Source organism: Mus pahari, chromosome 12 (genome assembly GCF_900095145.1).
Source record: "Mus pahari chromosome 12, PAHARI_EIJ_v1.1, whole genome shotgun sequence".
Taxonomy (NCBI): Eukaryota; Metazoa; Chordata; class Mammalia; order Rodentia; family Muridae; genus Mus; species Mus pahari.
The window spans coordinates 13,968,834-13,989,622 of NC_034601.1; the positions used below are offsets into that span (position 1 = coordinate 13,968,834).

The 20,789-nt window shown below is 55.7% G+C and overlaps 2 protein-coding genes across 3 annotated transcripts; one reads left to right on the top strand and one right to left on the bottom strand.

Moving 5' to 3' along the window:
- The first annotated feature begins 3,535 nt into the window (after positions 1-3,535).
- Positions 3,536-5,974, top strand: Ccdc188 (coiled-coil domain containing 188). The gene is made up of 9 exons (XM_021208936.2): positions 3,536-4,141; positions 4,275-4,382; positions 4,482-4,583; positions 4,661-4,717; positions 4,803-4,862; positions 4,956-5,020; positions 5,151-5,202; positions 5,465-5,514; positions 5,597-5,974. The coding sequence occupies exons 1-9, from the start codon at positions 3,614-3,616 to the stop codon at positions 5,781-5,783; spliced, it is 1,209 nt and encodes a 402-aa protein (XP_021064595.2). The 5' UTR covers positions 3,536-3,613; the 3' UTR covers positions 5,784-5,974.
- A 379-nt stretch (positions 5,975-6,353) lies between these two features.
- Positions 6,354-20,370, bottom strand: Zdhhc8 (zinc finger DHHC-type containing 8). 2 transcript variants are annotated; one of them, XM_021209482.2, is made up of 11 exons: positions 20,140-20,370; positions 14,229-14,350; positions 13,908-14,065; positions 13,653-13,825; positions 13,362-13,464; positions 12,942-13,033; positions 12,640-12,775; positions 12,230-12,350; positions 12,043-12,152; positions 9,849-10,846; positions 6,354-7,331 (listed from the first exon to the last, which is right to left on the bottom strand). In XM_021209482.2, exons 1-11 carry the CDS (start codon positions 20,241-20,243, stop codon positions 7,121-7,123), a joined length of 2,328 nt encoding a protein of 775 aa, XP_021065141.1. In that variant the 5' UTR covers positions 20,244-20,370; the 3' UTR covers positions 6,354-7,120. The 2 variants fall into 2 exon arrangements, with proteins under 2 accessions (XP_021065141.1, XP_021065142.1); XM_021209483.2 differs by having other exon boundaries at positions 6,380-9,028.
- Between the last annotated feature and the right edge of the window lie 419 nt (positions 20,371-20,789).

Consider the following 20,789-nt stretch of genomic DNA (forward strand, 5'->3'; position numbering starts at 1 on the left):
TACCAGCCACCTAACTCCAAATGCCATCCAAGGGCCTTCCTGGGTTCCCACCTCTGAGGTCATCCTATTCTGGTAACCATGAAACCCCAGAAAGGAACCAACAGGCAGAGGGCTTAGAAGCCCCTCCAGGGACCAGAGTGGGCAGCTGGTGAGTGCCTTAGGACATGCTGGGGCAATTCCAGGCCTCTCCTCTTGTGTGATTGCCAGCCTCGGTCTGTACTGAGTGTAGAGATGCATCCCATTCTGGAAAAATGCAGAACTCCAGCTTGTGTGCCAGCCGGGGCCCCACCGGAGCTCTCATTGTAGTGCACACCAGCTCCTCTGCCACAGGTTTCAGTGACCCCTGATGGGTCTCCATTCCAGGTCTGCAAGACAACAGGAGACGGGCCATCAGTCTGTAAGGGACTTCAGCAAACTGAAAGCGGGACTCAGCTAACTGGGGATACAACTGGCTGGGAAGCAGGAACTGGCTGCGGGCAAGCTTGGAGTCCGGTACTGATTATGGCAGCTGTCAACAGAATTCCTTGGCAAACTCCCTAGGTCTCATCATTCCAGATATCAGAGCTGGAGCAGAGATATGCGTGGCAAGAGGCCCTCCTTCTTCGATCTGGACCATCCCAATGGTTTAACAGAAAAAAATAAAAAATACCTGTTAGCTTTCTGAACTCCTTCATAAACAGAGATAGAAAAAAAAATACACCCCAAACAGGTTTTTATTAGAAGAGTGTCTGCTGGGGAGTGCCAAGATCAAGAACAAAGGAAAACAGAACCAAAGAACCATAAGGGGGGAAGAAAGAGTCATCGGCAAAAGGTTTTGTTCTCCAAAACTACCACATCCTGAAACAAGAATGGTACCCTGAAAAAGAGGAGGCATTGAGGGGCTCACAGTGACCTCCAGCAATGAAAAAGAATGACCAGTGAGATTCAAAGTTATCAAAAAAAAATCATGTGTTACATAACCCTTTGGTCAATTATAGGCAATATGTACTCCCCGTAGAATGCATAATAGGATGGAGGGGAGGGCGAAGGGGAGCTGTGATGGGGTGTAAAGTAAGTGACTTAATTTTAAAAAGTCAGTATTCCTCAGACAGACAGACAGACAGACAGACAGACAATATTTAATAGCAAGGACTGGAAGTATAAGTCAGCAGTAGATGCCTGCTTATCATGTGCAAAGCCCTGGGTGTCATGCTCATCACTGCGAAGAAAATGTCACATCAACTACTTATGCTATTGGCATCATGACATAACACATCCCTCATGCTTGTACTGGGAATGGCAAGAGTACACCACTGCATGGTCAGTGGAAGACAGTGCGGAACACGCATACAGAGCCCAGTACTGCAACATGACAATAAATGCCTATGCTGACTACTACCGAATTTACGACAGGACACTTTTTGTTAGTTTAGTGTGCTCTTTGTGTTTGTGTTTTGAAAAGGCTTTACTGGGGGCTGGTGAGATGACTCAGTGGGTAAGAGCACCCGACTGCTCTTCCGAAGATCCGGAGTTCAAATCCCAGCAACCACATGGTGGCTCACAACCATCCGTAACAAGATCTGACTCCCTCTTCTGGAGTGTCTGAAGACAGCTACNGTGTACTTACATATAATAAATAAATAAATCTTAAGCCGGGCGTGGTGGCGCATGCCTTTAATCCCAGCACTTGGGAGGCAGAGGCAGGCGGATTTCTGAGTTCGAGGCCAGCCTGGTCTACAGAGTGAGTTCCAGGACAGCCAGGACTACCCAGAGAAACCCTGTCTCGAAAAACCAAAAAAAAAAAAAATAAATAAATAAATCTTAAAAAAAAAAAGAAAGAAAGAAAGAAAAGAAAAGGCTTTACTGTAGGTAGAATGAATGCAGCTGGGGTAAGCTGTGGCCACTCTCTGGCCTCCTGTGCTTTGTGCTTCTCTCCGGCACACTACCCTGCTCTTCCTTGGTCTTCCACTGTTCCACTCAGCAGCCAAGGAGCAGCGGGTTCTTCCCACCCAAGCTCCACATGGCCCAGCTGTGTAGGATACAGCACCATCTAGGCTTACACATGTGTGCTCTAGAATGCCAAATTCTTCAGAATGCATCCCATCATTAAAATGGCACAAGGCTGTGTATAAAGTGAGAGAGGAGGGCTAAGACAGCTTGCCTGTGAAGCCTGCCAACCTGAGACTGATTCCTGGAAACTCTGTAAAAAGCCAGGGGTGATGGCTCACAGTCCCAGTCCTAGTGCAGATCTGGCCGGGGTTGACTGGCCAGCTATCCTCTTTTAATCAGAGTGTCCCAGGTCCCAGTGAGAGACGCTGTCTCAAACAAAACACCAAAACGCATCTGACGGTCTCTTCTAGTTCAGTGGACATAAGGCATGCAAGCAGGCAAAACACACACACACACAGAATAAATTATTTGTTTTGAAGTAAGAGAGAGCTGGGACTTAAATTGACATACAAATATCCAAGCCACATAGAAGAAACCCAGAGTTTCAAACAAATGGGGAAAGCAGAAGAGATTTCATCAGTGAAATATTGTACCCCCCCAAATGGAGCATTGATGGGGTGCAGAGATAGCTTAGCAGTTAAAAGCAGTTGCTGCTCTTGCAGGAGACCAGAGTCCAGTTCCCGGTACCCACAGCAGGTGATGCACAACCACCTGTAACTGCAGTTTCATGGGATACAGTGCTGTCTTCTGGGTCCTGTATGCATCTGCACACATGTGTACACACACAGGGAGTGGGGAGGGGGGAACAAAGGGAAGGAGGGAGGGAGGGAGAGAGAGAGAGGAGTAAAAATACATTAGCAATTAAAAATAGAAAACAAAACAGCTAGAGAGAAGCTCAGGGATGCGATGTTTACCTTGTACGCAAAAGACCCTCGAATACACTGGGAATAAATAAAGCATGCAACTTGGCCCCCAAGCACCCAGAACTATGGGCAGCAAGACATGTGTCAGCATGGACCTCTAGGGTCAAAGAGGATATTCAGCTCATTGGAGTGGCAGCAGAGAACAACCTCAGACTGACATTCCAAACCAAGTCAGAGTAAGACGCCCGTAGCCCCATGTGTCCTGTTAGCTGTCCTCTTAGACATGAGCACCGTTATGGTTTAACCCTCTTGAGTGTGGCTCAGAAGTGGCTCATTGGCAACGTCACTGGTCCTGAGGGCATAATCAAAGGGGTGACGCCTCAGTGATCTCAGCAGGCCACTTCTACTCCGCTAGGTCCTCACAGGGACACATAGCAGAGGGCCTTGAACCTGGAGTCCAGATAGCTGCCATTTTGTCACACGAGATTTCTCCCAGGGCTTGGCTTTTTCCAGAGCCAGCCTTCTGAGAATGAATAGGCACCACGAACATTCCTCCACACAGAGAGGGAAAAAAAGGCATACTGGCAGAGATTTCGGGGCCAGTGGAAACTGGGCAGAGACAGGAGTGGCCCACTCTCCTTCCTTCAGGCCCAGCCCTAGCCCTGGCCCATTGTGACCTCCCTGACTGTACCCAGGCCTTTGTGACTGTCACCCTGGGTAGACTTGTGAGCCAGAGTGACATCCAAAGTGCCCTCAAAGAGAGCAGCAGGTTAGCCAGGCCAGAGCCTGGACCTGAGGTCAGGAACGGGTCACAGGGACTAATGGAGGGGCCGAAACCCCTGGGACCCTGTGGACACTCTCACCCCCAGCGTCCTCTGGCCCCAGTTTCAAGCAGCCATGGAGGATACCTGGATCAGCCCTGTCAGGGATTTGTAAGGTGTCCCTGTCTGTTCCCCCTTCAGTCCACTCAGTCATTAGAGTCTTCCAGACCTTTCCCGGCTCCAGAGACAGGGAGTGGGGGACCCAGAGTGGGAGGAGAAGCCCCTGGGATGTTTCTGTCAAGCGAAGGGGAGATCCCACGACGGAGAGCTCGAGAGCCAGAAGGGGCCAGACAAGAAGGGGAGACTGAGGTAGAGTGGGGCTGGCCCCTACATCCAGGGCATGAGCAGGGGCCACCTAGGCAGACAGGATCCCCCACCTCAGGACCCAGGCCCTGCCCATGCCCAACGCTACCTCCCAGAGGAAAGACCACAGCTTCATCTAGACCAGCTCCCACACAGCTTCAGGGTGGGACACTGGGATCTGCAGAACAATCCTTTCTGCAGCTGGAACAGGAGAACCACAGTCTGGTGAGTGCAGTCCGTAGGCCACTAAGCACTAGCTGCTCCTCAGAGCCCCTGCCCTAGCCCACCTGCTTCAGCTTCCTGCCTGAGAAGCAACCAGGACAGGTGACCCCCCACCTTCCTGCCCCCCCTCCCACAGAAAAGGCAGAACCAGGACCTTCGGGAGCAACTGGGGGCCCTCCTGGGGCCAGGGCAGCAGTTTCTACCTCTGTGTTCTGAGCACTCAAGCTGTACAGCCCTGGCCTGGGTAAGCGGAAACACGCATGAACCCATGCAGTCCCGGACCCATTCAGCAGCACCTCCAGCTGTCCACAGCCTTGGGCATGACCCAGGGGCTTTCCCACAGTCCCCAGAGTCAGCCACCCGGCCCCTGGAAGACAGGGCACCCGTGCAGCTGTTGCGGCAGGAGCTCTGCCCAGGGAAAGAGTACTTTGTGCGGCAGTCCCAGGTGGGCCCTGGGGAGAGGGGCTTGGCCTGGGGAGCAGGGAGCAGGTTCCTGTGCTCACACTCCTCCTCCCCACCCAGAGTGAGCTGCAACAGATCCGATTGTCCTTTGAGAGAAAGAAGATGGCCATTACTGAGGTGCCTGCTTGGCCCGTGGTGGGAGGGAGCCCCTGCTATATGCTGTTCCTTGGGTATGATGCAGGCCCCAATTCCCTGCTCCCAGGTGTGGGATGGTGTGGCCGAGGTACACATGGCTCTGAACAACCAAGCCACCGGGCTCCTGGTAGGTCATCAAAGGGCCAAGGTAGGGATGAGGGCCAGTAGATGTGGCCCAGTGATGGGCCGGAGGACTGGCTTCACTTCCTCTGTCTCTCAGAACCTCAAGAAGGACATCCGGGGTGTGTTAGAGCAGATGGAAGACATCCAGCTGGAGATACTGGGGTGATGCGGGGACCCCGGGCTGAGCCAGGTTGGGATGGGGTGGACCCTTCTCTGATCTTCAGTCCTGCAGAAGGGGTGGTGCCAGGCTGGAGGCAAGGGCTTGCATGGTCCTGACAGTGTGCTTCCCCAGGGAGAGGGCCCATTGCCGGACTCAGGCCAGGAAGCAGCAGCAAATGATGGAGGTAAGTTACCCCACCCCATTCCTGCTGATTCCAGCGTTCCCAACCACAGTCTCTAGGGAGAGTCTGAGAAATGGACTTCAGGGACCAGGTCTCAGGGCTGGAGCCCAATGCCAGTCCCTGGGAAGGGAGGGGAAACAGGCACAGCTGGGTTGACCCTACAATGGAGTCTGTTTATGGTGTGTACCTCAGGCTAGGGACCTGGCCTCCCCCAGGGTCCTGAAGGTACTGAGGACAGGCTCTAACCCAGCCCCCTCCCTGACAGAAAGGCAGGCCACAGATGGGATGTTCCGAGGGCCTAAAGGGCCACCTCTGGTAGGTCACTTTTGGGGCAGAGCCCAGTCCCCAGGTTCATCCCCATGGGCATGCCCTACCCCTTAACTGCCACTACCTGCAGGCTGCTGGCCTTGAGGCTACTGCTGGGTGCCCTGCTGGCCTGCACAGCCGCCTACGTATACGTGGTGGACCCCACACCCTTCGAGGGGCTGGTGCCACCCCTGCTGAGCCGAGCCGCTGTCTGGAAGCTCAGGGCCCTACTGGGTCCTTTCTTGCGCCTCGAGGTGGACGACTTCCTGCCTTTCTAGACTGGAAGCCCTGTGGCCCTGGCAAGGAGGCCAGGTGGCTGGCGCTGCCCCAGGGACCCAGGGGCATTACTGGTCCTTGCCTACAGCACCACTGCACACAGTCCCTACCAGGAGCTGCAGAGAAGGGTGGAGGAGGGGCTAGTCCTGAGGGCTGGGCCTGCAGCTGGATATACAGTCATGACACACTTTGCATGTAAGCTTGTTTCCATGGAAACTGGGGCTTTGTGGGGCAGAGGTTTGGGAACTTTCTGAAGCATTCTGGTGGTAGGAGTTTGATGGTCAGAGCCCCTGCCTCAGTTCCCAGTGTTGGCTTCTATCAGCTCCCAAGTGTATTCTTCTGCCAAGGCTTTGGAACTTGAGTGTGGTAGGGTGGTCTCCCCTAGATAACTTGGGGAATTAGGAAGATCCTCAGTGCGCCCTGGACCAGACTCTCCCAGGGACTGTGAAAATGAGAGCCCTGAATCTGCTGACCCATTCCTACCTTGTCAACTCTGCAGGGGCTCTCGACCCCTCAACCATTGTCCCTGTCGAACTCAGCCTCCTGGCACTGTCCAAGGCTAAAATCAGGGGACTCACATTTGCTGGGCAGTGCCGTAGAGGTGAACAAAAAAAAAATTTATTAGGGAAGTTGAGGGAGGGAAATCCTATACAACAGAAAACAGTTTGTGATCTGTCCCCAGATGGGAGACACAGAACTGCTGTCCAGAAGTTGCCCCCAGGACACAGCCCCTGTGTGAAGAGGTGTTGGCAGGGGTTCTGTTCTGACTCCTCCCAGGGGTATCCAGGCCCACAGGCTTGGGTATTCCCAGAGGTATCACCCTTGGATGCAGAAGACCCAGGTGAGGTCAGAGCAGGCAAGAGGCAGAGACGGGTGGACCAGGTTCATGGTGCACCAAGCTGGCTGGCAGCTCCAGGACTTTAAGGCATCTGTTCAGGGGCTTGGGGTTGAGTGGAGGAGTGCAGTAACCTGCGGTGACCTGAGACCCCCACCCCAGCCCAACCCACAGAGGCCTGGGCTCCCTAGAGGAAGTGGCTTAAAGTGCTTGGAAGGGGTAAAAAGATTGGGGTGAAGGTCATGCTGGTTCCCAGTAGCTCTGAGGCCACCCCCACTGGGGCACTGGACCCCTGCAGCAGGTGGGGGGACTTCCTGAGGTCACCTGGAGACAGGGTCATGGGCCCTGGCAAACTGTCAGTCAAGATGTGGCTGGTTGACAGGGAACGAACGGGGCAGGGATCTCCAGGCTACATCCAGCCCAACTCCAAAGCTCTACAGCAGCTTGGTCTTCTGGGTCCCCAGAAGATTGTCCATGGCCCTAGAGCCACCTACTAGTGTCCTGTTAGGGACCTGAGAGGCTGGGGAAAAGGCTGGATGCAGCAGAATGTAGCCGACAAATGGTCCCACGGGGGGCCGCCCCAGCAGCCACGCTCCAGGGGGCCCGCAGCGGCGGGTGATCCTCAGGGTGGCCAAGGTGGCACAGGTGGAGGCCAGGAGTCCCCCTAGGCGGACCACGCCACCCCCATCCACGGCTACAGCTGCCAATGCGCCCCCTGTTGGCCGATATCCGTGAGAGAGAAGCAGAAAGGTGGAAGTCAGCAAGGGGTAGAGCTAAGGGGCCCCAGGCTCCGGGCACCTCCCCTCCTTGAAACTCTGGACCTACCCTAGCCCTCTCCAACCCTGCTCTGAGCCCCAGCTCAGAAAAACGTGGTTTTCTGACACTCCCTAATTCCTCCCTTGGCATATGGCAGGGAAGAAGTATAGTAGTTTCTGTAGGGTTCTGGGACAGGCATTGGCCTCATGTGCAGCCTCCACTACATAGCTGCTCTGAGCCCTTTGGTACCACAGAGTCCCAGGAGGGAGCTGAGGTCCTAGTCTTTCACCAAACACCCTTTCGTCCGGCATGACACAGACTGGGAGTAAGAGACCTTTGCAACTCACCAGCAGAAGTTCACTCATTACCAACTAGGCCTGACTCGGCAATGCCAGCAGAAATGTCCAAGAGGAACATGCCACCCTGCACCAGCTGGCCAACCCTTTCCTGAGACATTCCCCTGATCCCACAGCCACAGCCTTGCCCAAGGAAAGGCTCAAAATGATTTTTCCTTTTTTTTTAATAAAATTATAGATATATAGATGTAAATATAAAAACATAGAACAGACACAATGCAAGCGGACGCTGCCATGTGCTTACTCAGGCCCCTGATGCCAGGGGAAGAACGGACCCTCCCTGATGTGCTTTCCAGCTGCGCTGGCCAAGCCAGTGCTGGGAACCTGGGATGCTTTGGGGTGAGGACTCTCCAGTTTGGCAGGGAAGGCCCGAGAGAGAGGGAGGGGGCTCTCAGCCCCACTGGTCCCCGGGGCAGCATCTGGCCCCCTCTCTGCTCTGGCCGACCCCACCCCCCATCACCTCCCACAAGAGCATAAAGCAGAAGTTAAGGCTTTGATGAAAGAACAGTGGCAGCCGAGCACTAACACATCAGACGTGGCACGGCAGCACAGCATACAGACACAGGGACATGAACCCACCAGCCAGGCAAGACACGAACAGAGGGAGCTGGGACCCCTGCTACCGCTCAAGTATCTGTCCGTACGTTCATCTATCCATCCCGACCCAGAGCAGGCCAGGGTTATGCTCCCTGCAAAGCATAGGCCTTGCCAAGCAACAAGCGACCAGCTTTGTCAGTGAAAGGCCATGAATTAGGAGCAGCTGGAGATCGGGGATGAGCAACCCATCCAGACAGGAGTGGGTGGACCCACGGGACTGCTGGGGACTGGCCTTAGGGAATGAGGGCGATGGGATGCAGGGCTGAGCTTGGCTGATGAAGGATGCAGTCCAGGTCCCCATCACAGCCCACAGCCTTGGAGCCATCTGCCCTGTGAGTACTAGGGAAGTAGATGAACAGGCAGAGGCCGGAGCACAAGCTTGTGGAGGCAAGGCTTTCTTTCCTGTTGACGTGTCCACAGCAGAGCCTTGGGGAGCCTCCTCCCTGGGGCAGAGAACTTGATAGGGTTGGGGAGCTACTGCGGGGGGTCCTGGTCCCCGTGGAATCACAGCAGATGAGTGGTGGTCAGTTCTCACACCGAGATTTCATACGTAGTCCCACCCACGCCGGACACCTTCTTAACCAGCGTGTGCCGGGCAGGGCTGGCGTTGGGCCCCATGGGGCTGGCAGCAGGACCCAGACGGGCCATGCCTGGGGACTGCCCGTTAAGCTTACTTGGGGGGGTCTTCAGCTGAGGGTGATCCCTGCATCAAAACAAGCACATATACACACATGCACATACAGTGAACACAGTACAGTGGGCGATAGGACACATGTAGGTGTGGACTGGAGCTCTGTGTCCTTGTCCTTAGGATTATTATGCTGTCACAGGACAGACATTTCCAGAACTGCTGTCACCCTCATGGGTCCATTGAGCTCTCCCAGTTGGATCAGCCAAAGAGCAGCTAGCCTGAGCTGCTGGACCCTCCCTGCGATTGAAATTGGGAAGCCCGGTAGCGGACACACAGCTCTTTCACGAGTCTCTCAGGAAAATCAGGGGTAGCGCTCCAATCCCCCGCCTGGCCAGAGCTACTCCTGCTCCCCTGAGGAACCTTTGTAGCCACACAGCCTAAACAAAAGTCTCCTCCCAGGCCTCACCTGAGACCAAAACAATGAAGCCCATGCTCAGGTGCCTGGCTCCCACCTGCCCTTCCCCACTTTTAAGCATGGAGGCTCCCTGCTAATCTGGGGCTGCATGCTCAGTACACATGAGTTGTGGTGAGGTATTATCCCCGTCTCAGCATGGTGAGCACGTATCAAGACCAGGGAAGGGACAGCATCCCTGGAAAGGTAGTCCACACACCCAAGTGAAGCTAGCTCTAGGAGTACTCGAAGTCTGTGCTGGCTCAGCATGCCAATGTCTCCTCCCACATGCATAATGCACCCAGGGCCAGACCTTCCCAAACGGGTCAGCTACCTTGTACTGTCCCTACAGACAACCTATGGGTCTCCAGGATGAGCTGGGAGAGCCAGGTCATGACGGGTCCTACATGGGGAAACCCCTCTACACTCCTGGGCACCCACCTCTGCATAGCCAGTGAGGGCTGCCGGTCTGGGAGATCCGTGTGGATGAAGGCGACGGCCTTGGAGCCTGTGTAGGAGGGCGATCGGGGGGTGCCTGGTGGGGAAGGCAGGCCCTGACGGGCAGGTGACCTATGTGAACCACTGCCAGGCCGGGGTCCTGGGGCATTGTTGTTGGCCTGGTCAGCCTGTAGGGAGGAGGAAGATGTCCGAGGTGCCCGACTCATGGAGCTGGACAGTGAGGACAACGACGTCTGCAGGGCAGGATTGCGGGCACCACCGAAGCCAGGCCCGGCCACGAGGTCGTCCCTGGAGCCGTAACGCAGGACAGAGCCTCGGGGACCTTCCGTTAACACACTGGCCTGCTGCAGGCTGTAGGAGCTGGGTGTATCATAGACACCAGAGTCGCCAAAGAGTGAGTCAGTCTGGGAGCGCAGCAGCCGTTCGCGCTCTTCTCTGTCCTTGCGCTCCTGGATAGAGGCCATGATGGTCCGAGACAGGTTGTCATAGCGCACAGGAGAGGGCTCCCTAGGCCGGGGACCCAGCACGGGGCTGAAGCTGCGGGGTGGGGGCCGTGGTGGATCTGATGGTCCAGGGTGCAGGTAGGGTGAATGGTAGCTGGCCATACCAACAGAGGGGTGTGTGGGGCATGCGTGGCCACTGGGTGAGCCAGGGTTAAGTAGGCTGTCATATGACAGGCTGCCATTTCGATTGGGCAGTGCATGAGGAGCAAAGAGACTACGGTGAGGTGTAGGGGGCCCACCTTCAGAGCGCAGTGGCTGTAAGGTCATGTGGTCCCCACCCCGCCGACTGGCAGCCTTGAGACTCAGGGAGCGCAGAGCACCTGAGAAGGCATCAGTGGTGTTGAGGGGTGGGGAGGGGGGATAGGGAGGACGCAGACCACCCGGCCCGTGGTCTGGGAGATCCAGGCTGGGCTCAGACACAAAGTCTAGACTGTGGGTGCTGTCATCTGCCAGAGTAAGGGAGTCAGGACCTGGGACCTGTGGAGGACAGGGTACTCTCACAACTGGATACACCGCGCCTCTCACCTGACCCTATAGCACCAAGAACTCTGAGGCTGTGACTACAGCAGCCATGGACGCAGGGGCCTACGACGGATGGAAGTTGGGACAGAAGAGTTGGCGTGGTGATCCCAGAATTTACCTCCAAAGGGAAGCTGGTGTGGGGCCCGCTTCTCCCCACAATCACTAACAGGCTGCACAGACCCTTCCTAAGGTGACCAACAGTGGGGCTTTGTAGTGGAAGGCCAGGGCAGGTTTCTCCAGACACAAGGTCTATGGTATTGGGTTTCTCCAAGCCAGAGCAGCCACAGCCACAGCCACAGCCACAGCCACAGCCAGAGGGGCTTCTTTAGTCTCTGTGACTAGACTTGAGCCACACACCCCTCAAATTCCAAAGCCTATAAGAACAACTTGCCCTGGTACACTCAAGCAGCCTTATGAAATCCTTTGCGAGGTAGAGTCAGTCCTAGGAAGGCGGAGACACAGGGTGTCCAAAGCCCATCCCTCTAATCTACACAACTCCCCTGCTGGGCAGCAGGGCGACCACACTGCCACTCGGATTGGACACTTGTCTGCATGTACCCAGGCTCACTCTCAGCCAATGGCCTAGACAATGAGGAGGTCCCCAGAACAGAGCTGGTTTAGACGTGTGGAACCAGTCTCTCGGGCAACCTCTAGGAGGAGAGCAGCTTTGGGAACACTCAGAGTTCTGGATCATTCCACAGGCTGCTCCTTGTTGCTGACTGTTCCACAGTGATGGACAAAGAAGTACTTAACTCATGAAAAGAAATGTGCTTTCTCAAACAAATCTCTGATTCTTCTGAGGGCACCCGTGGGCCTCACAGACTGACTAAGGATGAAATTCCAGACATCCCAACTGCTAGAGGGGGAAGCTGCCCTCCTGGCCTGTGGGCAATGCCAGTAGAGAAGCAGAGATGCCAAGCGGAGACAGTCTCACCTGCTCCCCTCTAAGAGACCATAGCTCAGCATACCCACAGGATGCAGTCCTGCCAGCGTGCACATGACACCTCTGTGACAAGTATGGCCTTACCAGGAGCACAAGCATGGGAACAGGACACCATGACCAAACAAGGCTCTCACCAGGGACAGATCCCTCCCATAGTAGGGCTATCTTCAGAGTTGGGGTCCTTCCTAGAGGCAGAGCCTGGACTTACCTGCTCATTAGGTCCACAAAAGGGTGTCTTGGGACCAGTGGAGAAGGCTGGCCGGAACTTATACATGGCAGGAGTTGGGGGGCTGGTCCTCTGTACTGATAGGGCACTCTCTGAGAAGAGGGACCACAGTTATGGAGTGACACAAAAGCCAGCCCATGTCCCTTTCCTCAGCTGCCCTCCACCTCACCAGCACTGCCAGGTCTCGGGGTCTTCAGATCTCTTCCAAAGGTGCCAGCCTCTATCTTGGGGGGCAGTGGAGGTCCCAGGTCTAGAGGTTTCTCATCCAGCTGGTCTAGACTGCCCTTGGACTAAAGAAGAGGGAACAGTAGTGGGTGAAGTCTTGAGACAGGGTTTCTCTGTTTTGCCCCGGCTGTCCTAGAACTCGATTTGTAGACCAGGCTGGCCTTGAACCCACAGATCCACCTGCTTCTGCCTCCCGAGTGCTGGGATTAGACATGTATCACTAACATCCATCTTCCTGTAGCTTTGGACACATGCATAAAGCTTTCCCAGTCTCTCTACCTCTTCTTCCTGTCCCCACCCCTACACCCAACAGTCCCACTCACACACCATTACTGTTCCAGTCCAGAACCCCACCTTGCTGCGGCCAGCTTTCAGCCCATTGTCGCTAAGTTTGACCTTGAGGGGCACAGCTCGTTCCAGGAGCTCAGGTCTCAGGAAGGGTGGCTTTAGGCTCACTGAGAGTGGCATCCGGGGGGGTTCCACCACATACCTGTGCCAGGGAAGAAAGGTCAGTGGCTGGACAAACAGGCCAGAACAAACAAGGGCAGGGCCAGCCCCACCTAGCCAGAGCAGAAAGGAACCAGGCTGAGAGTCCGAGGCTGCCCACCCCGCACCCAGAACAGGCCTCTTGTCCCCCTGCCCAGGCCGGGCCTCACCGGGGCGCCAGGGGACTGCATAACACGTGCTCCACGTTCCCATAGCAGCCTCGGGTGAAGGGATTCACACCCCCGCGGAACTTCCCAGTCACCTGTGGACATGGGTCCCCTCAGCCAGCCTGACCACCCAGAACAGGCAGGGAGACAGGCAAAGGTAGGTGGGGTCCTTAGAAGTGGTCTTCATGGGAGGCAGTATGGGCAAAGTGGGCCCAATGGTGCCCCTATACCCAGGGTATCCTTGCCTGCCCTTGCAGGAAGCTATAGCATTCCCAGGCTTGAGCTGTTGGTGGCTGCAGTGTCCATGGGTCGCAAGTATGCAGCGGGATGGGCAGCCATGGCCCCACACCAAGCCCCTCCTCCCACAGCCATCTAAGCAACCTCACATGAGGGTTCCTGAGGCCCCGCCCACGGGGTCTGCACCTGCTCATTGGTGGTGCGCCCCCGCGTGACCAGTACCACGTGGAAGCCAGTGAGGCCAATGACAGGAATGAAGAAAAGGCCAGCCACACACATGACAGCCATGCTGGCCTGTTAAGGCCAACAGTTGAGGCAAGAACATGAAGGCCCCCCTCCCCCCACTACAGTGACAGTTCTTGTGGCCCCCCCTCTCATCTAAACACAGCGACTCTTCTGGAAGACCCATGTACCCACTGACCCCCCCCCCTCCCAGAATACACTGCCAAAGGCTGGACCATGTGAAGACAAGGATACGTGATGGTGGTGTGGGCAGCTCCCAGCCCCTCCGAGTGATTGAGCACATACAGCAGGCCGAAGGCCACCACCCCCACCATGTGCGCGCTGAGTGACAGCAGGAACAGGAAGAAGTAACGGTAGTTGCGGCGTCCAATGCAGTTGTTGACCCAGGGGCAGTGATGGTCAAAGTCCTGGCAGGGGCAGTGTGTCAGAACGCATGGAGGGTAGGACCTGGGCACAGGGACTGGTGCGGGGAGGGGCAGGGGTGGTCACCTCCACACAGTTGTCACAGACGCTGCAGTGTGAGCAGCGCGGTGGACGGTAGAAGTGGCACGTTGCACACCACTTCATGCGGACCTGGATGCCCCGCACATCCACATTCTTGTACAGTGGGGCCCGGAAGTCATCCTCCTTGTCCTCGTCCTCGTCCGCTGGACATCAGGACCAGTAGGGTGGCAAGAGTACAGGGAGGTGAGTTTCCTAGCCGGAGAGGTCCTCTCTAATCTCTGCCCAGCCCACCTACTGTGAATCCCCAATCAGCCACTTACACTCTAGTGACAAGAAGCAGATGAGCTGCCCCATACAGGGCCCTACCTCGGGGGAAGACTCCAGGGTCCATGAAGGTAGCCATACTGAAGTTGGCCAGGACAAAGAGGAAGAGGATGCCATTGTAGACAGGAATAGCTGGAGACACAGCTCTTGTCAACCATGGGCACCTGCAACGGACAATGGGCAGAGAGTCGGGGATGTGAAGGAGGCAAGGTCAGAATTTTGAGACACAGCCGTATGTATGCATCTGGGCCCACCAGGCCACTGCCAGGCAGGCACACAAGCAGATCTTAGCTATCACTACTCCTCGGCTGTGTCATCTGCTCAGTGTAAGCTCCATGCACTAGCTCCAACCTTGGCAACCCCAGGGTCACTGTCCGGAACCTAAATCACGGCTAAGGAAATTACTCCATTATGAGAGGTCCATTAGCCCAGGGCACAGGATTGGCGTGGCCACACAGCTAAGCCAACCTCCCTGCAACACGCCCAGGCTACCATACTCCTGAGGGACCCAGACAGGAGTGAGAACTCACAGGCCAGCTCGCTACCCAGCAGCTAGCGTCAGGCCATGCCAGAGCTATGCGGACATGGACTCTTCAGCAGGGCCCCTGCTGAGGTATGGAGAGGCACAACCCTGCTTCAGTCAGTGCTGGGCACATCGTCCTTTGTTCTGCAGGGTGCAGCTCTAGTCCTGGCAGACCCTGCTTTTGGGTTTGTTAACTTGTTTGCCAGGTGGTAGCACAGGAGAGCTAAAACGCTGGAAAAGCACACGTTTTACCGTCCAATCACAGCACTTGGAGCCAAGGCTTCCCTTTTGACCCCGTTTCCCGAGAAGCCTTCCAGAAGGTGTATCTCTGTAGCTTCAGGGTAAGAGCTCTGCACATCTGCCTCTGCCCTCACAGGCCCTCACCAGAATCCCCTCCACAGAGACATGCCGAGCCCTGACTCTGCAGGGGCTACTTAAGCCCACCCAGAGTTCAAGGAGCTCCTCTGGTCTCAGGAAACTGTTTCCTTCCGTGTCACTGGCTGCTGAGACAGGTGGGGAGGTACACACAGGGGTTTAATCTCCTGCCCGTGTTTGGTCATCGGTGGAGGCAGACCAGTGGGGCTTCCCTCCCGGTTGTCCTGACCGCAAGATGGAGTGATGGTGGCCGCCCGCAGAGCCTACAGCTACCCGCCACCCGAGTGCACAGTCCACACTGCGCCCACGCCTGCCTTGGCCAGGAGCCAGGCCCGCCGCCCCAGCAACCACCTCCATGGCAGCAGAACTATTTTTAGTGGAAAGCAAGAGGCTATTTAAAGCTCCTGCTTCCCACGGCAGCACCCTCTATGGGGCCACCAGCCATGATACCCCATCCTTTTTCCCGGACCGGCACGGACATATAGCATGGCAACACAGGCCACACCCATAAGGGTCCAGCAGGAGATGGGACCCAATCTGTAGCCTGGAACATTCACTCTACATTCCCCATCTCTGACACAAACAGCACAGACAACATGTCTGTGCCCTCCAATCCATACTGTTCAGCAAAGCTACAGTGGCACCCTACGATGAGACTCACAGCCCAGCGGGGAAGCACTCGGTAGGTAGGGGAGAGAGCTCTGAGTGAAGCAGTCATGCCTTCTAGGGATGGGGTGTCCTCCAGCCTGACTTGGGTATCCGATGAGAGGGGCTAGTTCCACACTGGTATAAAGTGAAAATTCAGACCTCATGCTACAAAGTCAATAGCATAATGTCAAACCTAGTGTCACCTGCATAAGTAGTGAGGGGTCGCAGGGATGCTGTGAAGGGGAGGCAGGTGAAGTAGTGAGGGGTCGCAGGGATGCTGTGAAGGGGAGAGACAGGTGTGAAGGAGGCAGGTGGGGCGTACATGGGAAGAGCAGGCTTGGAGAGACCCGGGCTCCTCCTCACCATGAAGTGGACACAACTGCTGGCCTTCCTATAAACAAGAAGCTGAAGACCACAGCCATTGGGGCCAGGCTACCCCCTAGTTATCAGTTGGTCTAGCCTCGGAAGTACACTGCCTATGTAGTAGAAAGGGGATAGCTGCCAGGACTGGAGCATTACCCAAGCCGGGCAGCCTGTATTTCTGTACTGCCTCTCTAGCTCCTTAGCAGACCACATGGGCTAGACAGCTGCCCTGAGTGAGATGTCTGAGGAGCAAGGGGGCAGTCCTGAGCTATGTTTGGCAGTTTGCACTGGTAGGGCACCTCAATGGCACTGAGGTACTAGACAACCTCTGTACAACATGAGCAAACACCACCTGCATAAACACAGCAGGGCCAGGAGTGTGTGTGTGTGTGTGCGCGCACACACGCACATGCACGCGTGCGCACGCACACAGCACATATTGGCACATGCAGAAACATGGGCACACAGGCATGCACCACAGCACATACACAAAAGCACAGAAGAACAAACTTACAGCTCACAACCATATGAAAGCACAACTATTCCACATGAGTGAACAACGAACAGCTGCAGACACATGTACACACAGGAAGACTTGCATGTAGACACTGTGGGCCCACACACCATCTAGACACACCTTCACATCTGCTCATGCCCAGAGACATGTGGATGTGGGCACTTGTGAAGACACCCACGCAGTACACTCCTCTCAGGTTTGTATAGCCCAGGTCAGTTGCCTACTACCATGGGACTCAGGCAAGCTCTCTCCTGCCTCTGTGTGCTTCCCACTGCCCCACGCAGAGGGCAAACATGAGTGTACACAAGGACCACTGAAGCCTGAAAGGATGTGTGAGGACACACAAAGAAACAGAAGAACATTTGAGGACATGCCAGCTTTCCCAAGGGATGCTGCAGGCAGGAGCACTAGGTACTTGTGTGCTTAGTCCTCTGCTTAGGTTTAGTGCTTACCTGTAGAGTCTGCAGCCTGGGCCTATGAGACACACCTGGCCAGCCCCACACTGCCTCCAGGGGGCCAGCTGGAGCAGGATGGCCTCTACAGGCATCTGGCCTTCAAGGAGCAGGCAGGCTCTACCTGCTACATTCCTAAAGACTCTTTGCTGGTTGGCTCGAGCCCTGCTGAGGACTGTGTGTGTGTGTGTGCACGTGTGCACGCGTGAACACATGTGTTCCTAGCTAAGGGCCCCGAGCACCCAAGGTCTTTTTTTTCCCCCTTCGGTTTTTTTGAGACAGGGTTTCTCTGTATAGCCCTGGCTGCCCTGGAACTCTGCAGACCAGGCTGGCCTCGAACTCAGAAATCCGCCTGCCTCTGGCTCCCAAGTGCTGGGATTAAAGGCGTGCACCACCACTGCCTGGCCCACCCAAGGTCTTAAGATGCATCTTGAGCAACAGTAACTCAGGCAAGAACACAAGCCATCATTATGTGCCCCACCCAAGTAGAGGTCTGGAGGCCCACGTAGGCCAGCAGAGAGACACCACCCAGTAAGGGGGTGACTTCAGGGACAGAATATCTGCCAAAAGCCAAATGTGGAATGGAAAATTTTTACTCAAGACATTTTATTTTAATCAAGTTCTTCATTAACACTGTCTAACATCACTGCCCTCTGGGGCACCCAGGGCCAACAACAGCAGCCGCTCACCCTCATCCAAGGACATCCAAGGCCCTTTGGCGGACTAAGCAGCTACACCCACCTATGTTATCCCTAGACATTTGGACAGAAAGAGTAACAGGCTCAGAAGAGCAGGACGCCCTAGCAGAACTCAGTTTTCAAACCTTGCCTCCCTCTCATGATGCTCCAGTCATTGCCTTCTCCCCAGGTCCCTAAGGCTACCAGGGGCCAGAACCAGACTGTCAACTGTCCCAGTCTGGGGTTCTAACCACACAGAGAGCTCAGGCCCATCTGTATCCAGCTCTAACACCCTAGATGCCCAAATGGCCTAACACAGCTCTAGGGTTAGCTATCCCCAGCCTCCGCCATACAGGACCTTTTGAAAAGTGGATTTTTCCTGGCCTGGAGGAAGCCTTTGGACCCATCCTAACACCAAACCCAGCTTAGCACTGTACCACGGAGAGAGACACACATACCAGCACAAGGCCAGGAGGGTTCTGGGGAAAGAAGCTCATTCTCCTATCCTACCTCCAGGGAGTTCATCCCAAATCTCACACCCTGCCTACCCCCAGCCTATTCTAGAAAAGCCTGAATGTCTGCTGGGCCAATTCCTCTTGGTGAGTGGGAAGGAGTCCCTGATCCTTCAGTCCTTGGTCTCCCCTTCCTGACTGACCCGATTCTTCTGGGCACCTTGAGAGAAGCAGTTCAGACTCACAAAGAGGAGATCTAAGGGTCACTTACGCCAGGTAAAGAAAGTTTCAGGACCCGATATAGGCCCCAAAGGTAGACTGAGGGACCACTTCCTTTTCTTGGTGTCCGAGGTGTCAGTGGACGGGGCCAGAAACGGCAGGAGGGAGGCACTGAGAGGGTAGGGATCCTCTCTTGAAAAAGACACCTACTCCAGGCTGGCCACCAGACCTGCACTGCCCAAACATGCACAGCTGTCCAGCAGAGCCTCTTCTGAGAACAGAGCCACCTGAGTGGTGCAGTCAGGTCAGCAATACCCACATTTCAGGAACTCAGCCAAGGGGTAGATGAGGATGCCCAGAGACTGAACGGGCCCAAGTCAGGCCAACTGCAGAGCCAGTTCAAGTCAGAGTGGCTGTCCCTAAAAGAGAACCCCAAACCTCAAGAGCACCCACATGCACGGCCCCAGAACTCTAGCTTCAAGAACACAGAGGACGCACTGCCCAGGAAAACGGTAGCAACCTCAGAGACCAAAGCTTGAGGCTGAGTCAAGTTCTGAAGGATCCTCTGAGATTACTTACGTTCTCTGAGGAGAGAAAGCAGGGGGAGAGGATTTTAATTTCTTAAAACTTTGATTCCCATATTGCATGTCTTAATTTTAGAGTTATGTTAAAAGACATCAAAATGTCCCTGTGACCGCCTCCCTGCAACCCCACTCCAAAACCTCTGGAAGACCGAATTTTCCAAGATGTGTGCCCTCCAGTCTTAGCTCCCCAAGCTCTACCTTAGTCCACAATCTACAACATCTGAGTGACAAGAACACACAGGCTCTCTCTGGAGCCAGAAATAAGCCCGTCCACACAGGCCTTTTTTAAACTTGCTCTTTGCAGCCAGTGGCACACACCCAACCCCAGCCTCCAGGTAAGGACTCTCCTCCCACAACAGGCACTGAATTCAGACTCCTACAAAGGCTGCTGCTATATGTTACTACAAAGTGGAAAGGGTGGCTCAGGTTCACTTACATCTGGGACTGTCACACCTGGAAACAAATGGCCATCCCTTTAGTCACCTGAGTTGTGTCAAGGCTTTGCAATTGTAGAAAGAAACGAGTGGTCAGAGATTCTCAAGGCTGACCAGCAGAACCCCATGACCTATGAGGCAGCCCGGAGTCAAGAAATTGAGGCTGCCGAGTGCCAAGTTGGCAAAGAGTGCTCCCTCCCCACGACTGGTAGCCTAGCCTCTGAGGTCTTTTGTGCCCCAGACCTACAAGTGTAGGTTCTGGAGCCTCTCAGTGTTGTGTTCAGGGAGGGCTGAGGGCCTTGAGTAGGCTGGAGTGGCCGGTCACGGCCGTGGGGCAGGCCACACCTACGCTGAGAAACACAGAAATAAGTTGATTTTACATGCTGGCCGCGACGAGGGGGTTCACAGCTCCTACTCCCCCCTCCCCCGCTAGGAAGGTTGGTGTCTGTAGGTGACACGCGTCCCCCTTCAAAGCCCCGAGGGGATGAAAGGCTGCAACCACACCCAGGGCCTGCTAGAACGCTCAGAGGCAGGCATTCACCTGTCCGTGCTCCCCGGACGCAGCCCCTCGCGGCAACCTGCTAATCCGCCCAGCCCACCGCCGCCCCCGTGGGGCACGTACGTCCCCTCGGCTCTCCCCCCCCCCCACCGAACTTCACCCCCACCCCCACCCCGCTGCTACCAGGCTCTGGACCCCGCGCCGACTCACGTGAATACGAAGAAGAGTGTGCTGGAGCCAACCAACAGCGCGGCGGCCGTGGCCACCGGGATGTACTTGGCGGGTTTGAGGCGCGTCCCGGGGCTGCGGGGCATCCTGGGCGCCGCGCCGCCGCATCCCTCCCCGGGCCGGGCGGGCGGGGCCGGCCGGGTCGGGCCGGGGTCGGGCGCGCGGGCTGAACGCGGCGCAGGATCCGCCGCAGCGGCAGTGGAGGAAATCCCACCCCACGGGCGGCGGCGGCGCGCTGATGTCAGCGCGCCCCTTAAGGTGGACCCGGCGGCAGGGCCGCGGCGGGGGCGGGCTGAGGGTGGAGCGCCGGGCGGCCAACTCCTCTTTTGCGGGGTAGCCCGACGCCCCACGCACGCGCAGCGCCCATCTGGACCGACAGGACAACGGGAAGCATGTTCTTTTTTCCCTTTCTTTTCTTTTTTTCGTTCTTTTTTCTTTCTTGCTTTTTTTTTTTTTAATGTCCTTGCAGCCGCAGGCCCTAACCCGGTTGCTCTCTTGGGCCTACATGCTCTCCAAGCACAGTCCCGGGACAGGCAGTCCCCTGGCAGTCACTGGGGTGTGAGCGAGATTGCTATGATAAGGTAGGGGTATCATGGTTATCCAAACCTTAGCCAATTCTCAGCCCTCCACAC